Source organism: Temnothorax longispinosus, chromosome 6 (assembly GCF_030848805.1).
Source record: "Temnothorax longispinosus isolate EJ_2023e chromosome 6, Tlon_JGU_v1, whole genome shotgun sequence".
Taxonomy (NCBI): Eukaryota; Metazoa; Arthropoda; class Insecta; order Hymenoptera; family Formicidae; genus Temnothorax; species Temnothorax longispinosus.
In genome coordinates, this window is record NC_092363.1 from 11,014,886 (window position 1) to 11,018,023 (window position 3,138).

At 51.3% G+C, this 3,138-nt stretch overlaps 1 protein-coding gene across 1 annotated transcript; it reads left to right on the forward strand.

Moving 5' to 3' along the window:
- The first annotated feature begins 461 nt into the window (after positions 1-461).
- LOC139814958 (uncharacterized) lies at positions 462-1,931 on the forward strand. Its single transcript, XM_071781494.1, has one exon. The coding sequence runs from the start codon at positions 462-464 to the stop codon at positions 1,929-1,931; it is 1,470 nt and encodes a 489-aa protein (XP_071637595.1).
- The last annotated feature ends 1,207 nt before the right edge of the window (positions 1,932-3,138 follow it).

Consider the following 3,138-nt stretch of genomic DNA (forward strand, 5'->3'; position numbering starts at 1 on the left):
TCCCATTAGCAAGGTAGCACGCGACTCATCAAGACGTACTCACTGCGGTTCAAGCAGAACAGGACCAGGGCTCACAACCTACATTGACGATTGCTTAACCAAAAGACTCGGATTACGATGGCTTCCTCAAGAAGATTCATTCACATTCTCAACAAGGATCTCGTCGCACACCGATCATCTCACCAAACGCCTCGCTTGGTCTGAAGTGGCTCAGATACTCGATCCATTGGGCTTTGTATCACCAGTGGTGATCAAAGCGAAGATGCTCTTGCAGGAGCTTTGGCTACATGAAGCTCCAATGGGATGAACCATGCCATCCCAGCTCTCATCACGGTGGCTCATTATCAGAAAAGAACTCACAAGCTTGCAAGCTCTCAATACCTCGGTGATACATCCAAGGTAGCACCTCTCAAACCACATGGAGTACCTTTCACGGCTTTTCTGATACGTCTCAACTGGCAATGGCTGCAGTCGTATTTATCACCGTCCACGGCTCAAATGGCGCCACGATTTCATTGGTGTGCTCCAAAACAAAGGTAGCACCGCTCAAGCGGCTCACCATCCCGAGACTTGAACTCACCGCAGCTCTGCTGCTCTCAAGACTCTTGCAATACGTTCAAGCCACATTGAAGTTGAACGTCACAGCAACTCACCTGTGGACGGACTCTGTTGTGACACTCACGTGGATCAAACCTCATGCATCGCGCTGGAAGGATTTCGTGAGAAATCGGGTCTCTCAAATTCAAGAGCTCATTGCGAACGCACATTGGAAATACGTACCAGGTACGTCCAACCCAGCCGACTGCGCCTCACGAGGATTAAACACTGCTCAACTCCAAAGCCACTCATTATGGTGGACGGGACCACCGTGGATACTCACCCCTGAAGCTTGGCCATCTCAACCCGCGCTTTCGGACGAGTTGAGCACGCATGAGGCTCGTCCTGGCATTGCGCTACATGCGGCCGCATCTCAACCGGACTATCACTGGGACCTGATCTATAAGTACTCATCTCTCAACAAGTTATTGAAAATAACAGCTCTTTGTTTCAGAGTCATATCGCTTCTGGGAAAGTGCCGACGCAGACCACTCGACTTGCACTCAGCTTTGGAGGAGGCCAGATTTTTCTGGATTAAGGCTACTCAAGCGGCATACTTCACGCACGAGATCAAGATGCTCACGGCCAACTCGAGACTACCAACTGCTCACGCATTCAGTCGATTGACTGCGTATATAGACGCTCAAGGGATCATCCGAGTTGGCGGCCGCCTCAACCAATCAGCACTAGCTCAAGACAGCAAACATCAGGCGATTTTGCCTCGCCACTCCCGGCTCTCAACCTTGATCATTTCACACGCCCATCTGCGTACCCAGCATGGAGGAACTCAGCTGACATTGGCTCATGTCAGGCAAAGCTACTGGATCATCGGCGGACGGGCTCCGGTGAAGTCTCATATTTTGCGGTGTGTCGTGTGTGCTCGGCAGAGGGGGATCCGTGCTCATCAACTGATGGGCCAACTACCTCTCTCTCAGGTTACGCCGTCACGTCCGTTTACTCACACAGGAGTTGACTATGCCGGACCGCTCACCATCAAAACATGGAAAGGACGAGGTGCGAAAACATACAAAGGATGGATCTGTGTGTTCGTCTGTTTCTCCACCTCCGCAATTCATCTCGAAGTAGTCAGTGACTACCCATCAGAAGGATTCATAGCAGCCTTCCAAAGATTCTCAGCTAGAAGGGGAATTGCTCAGATCATGTATTCGGACTGCGGGACAACTTTCATTGGAGCAGACGCCGCGCTCAAGAAAATGTTCATCCAGGGCTCTCAAGAACATCACGGATTGCTAAAGTTTTACAACTTACTGACACAGGATGGGAGTTCAACCCACCAGGCGCTCTACACATGGGGGGCAAGTGGGAGGCGATAGTAAAGTCTGAAGGTTCATCTGAGACGGACTATCGGGGAGACTCTACTCACGACGGAAGAACTCACCACGTTGCTTATGCAAAACAAGGACATTCTCAACTCGCGGCACTTAGAACCGCTGAGTGACGACCCTGAAGACGTCTCAGCGCTCACACCAGGTCATTTCCTCATTGGAGGTCCACTCACTACCATACCCGAGCCATCTCTGATTGACCTAGGAACCTCACAACTATCTCGGTGGCAGCTCATTCAGCAGCATGTTCAACATTTTTGGGCACAATGGTCGGCTCATTATCTGCAACGCCAGCAGGCGATATCCAAGTGACATCATCCTAACAACAACATCAAGATGGGTTCCATCGTGCTGCTCACCGACGAACGCTCTCCACCGTGCAAATGGCCACTCACCAGAGAAACAGCTTTGCACCCCAGCAAGGGTGGACTCACCAGGGTGGTTACCCTCAAGACGGCCACCACGACACTCACTCGGCCAAGTGTCAAGCTTGCCATATTACCCATTTCAACCGGAAGAAGGATCAAGAGTAAGGAATCATCAACAAGGTTGCTGATGGCGGGCGGAATGTTCGAGATTCCGTTAACGCTGCGCCGTCAGATCAGATGGCAGCATCGATCGGGTAACGACGCTAGATCACTGCGGCAGCTTGCGCCGCGCACGGGCGCGCTCATCGCCAACGTCTTCCTCGCGATATACAGAGTCGTACAAATGGCCGCGCAGTGATCAGACGCACGACGTGTGCTCTGTGCATTTTCGATTGTGACTACGCATTGAAGTGCCCACCGCAGTGATTACAACAGCTGCCGAGATACTGCATTAACATGTAAAGCGACCACTCATCCAGCTCTACTCGGGTACATCAACACGACGACTCAGGCTCACATGTGCGCGAGTGCCGACCGCCACGTGTCTCACCGGCTCACGGGCGATTCATCGAAGAGGACGGCAATTAATATAATTGCCTCTCATTTACACGGACTATATACACCTCATTTATACACCGCTCATCGATCTCAGGTCAGATCGACCGCCACGTGTCTCACTACACCGCTCATCGATTCTCAGGTCAGATTGTATCAATTTCGACGCATCAAAGACGCATTAAAGACGGCTCAGATTGTGGTCTGAGTTACACAAAAATAAAGTGAATATTTAGTTAACACCTTCCACGCGCGTCCTTCTCATCCCGCTT

Coding starts and splice junctions, on each gene's coding strand:
- LOC139814958 (XM_071781494.1), top strand. CDS start 462: ATGGCTGCAGTCGTATTTATCACCGTCCACGGCTCAAATGGCGCCACG.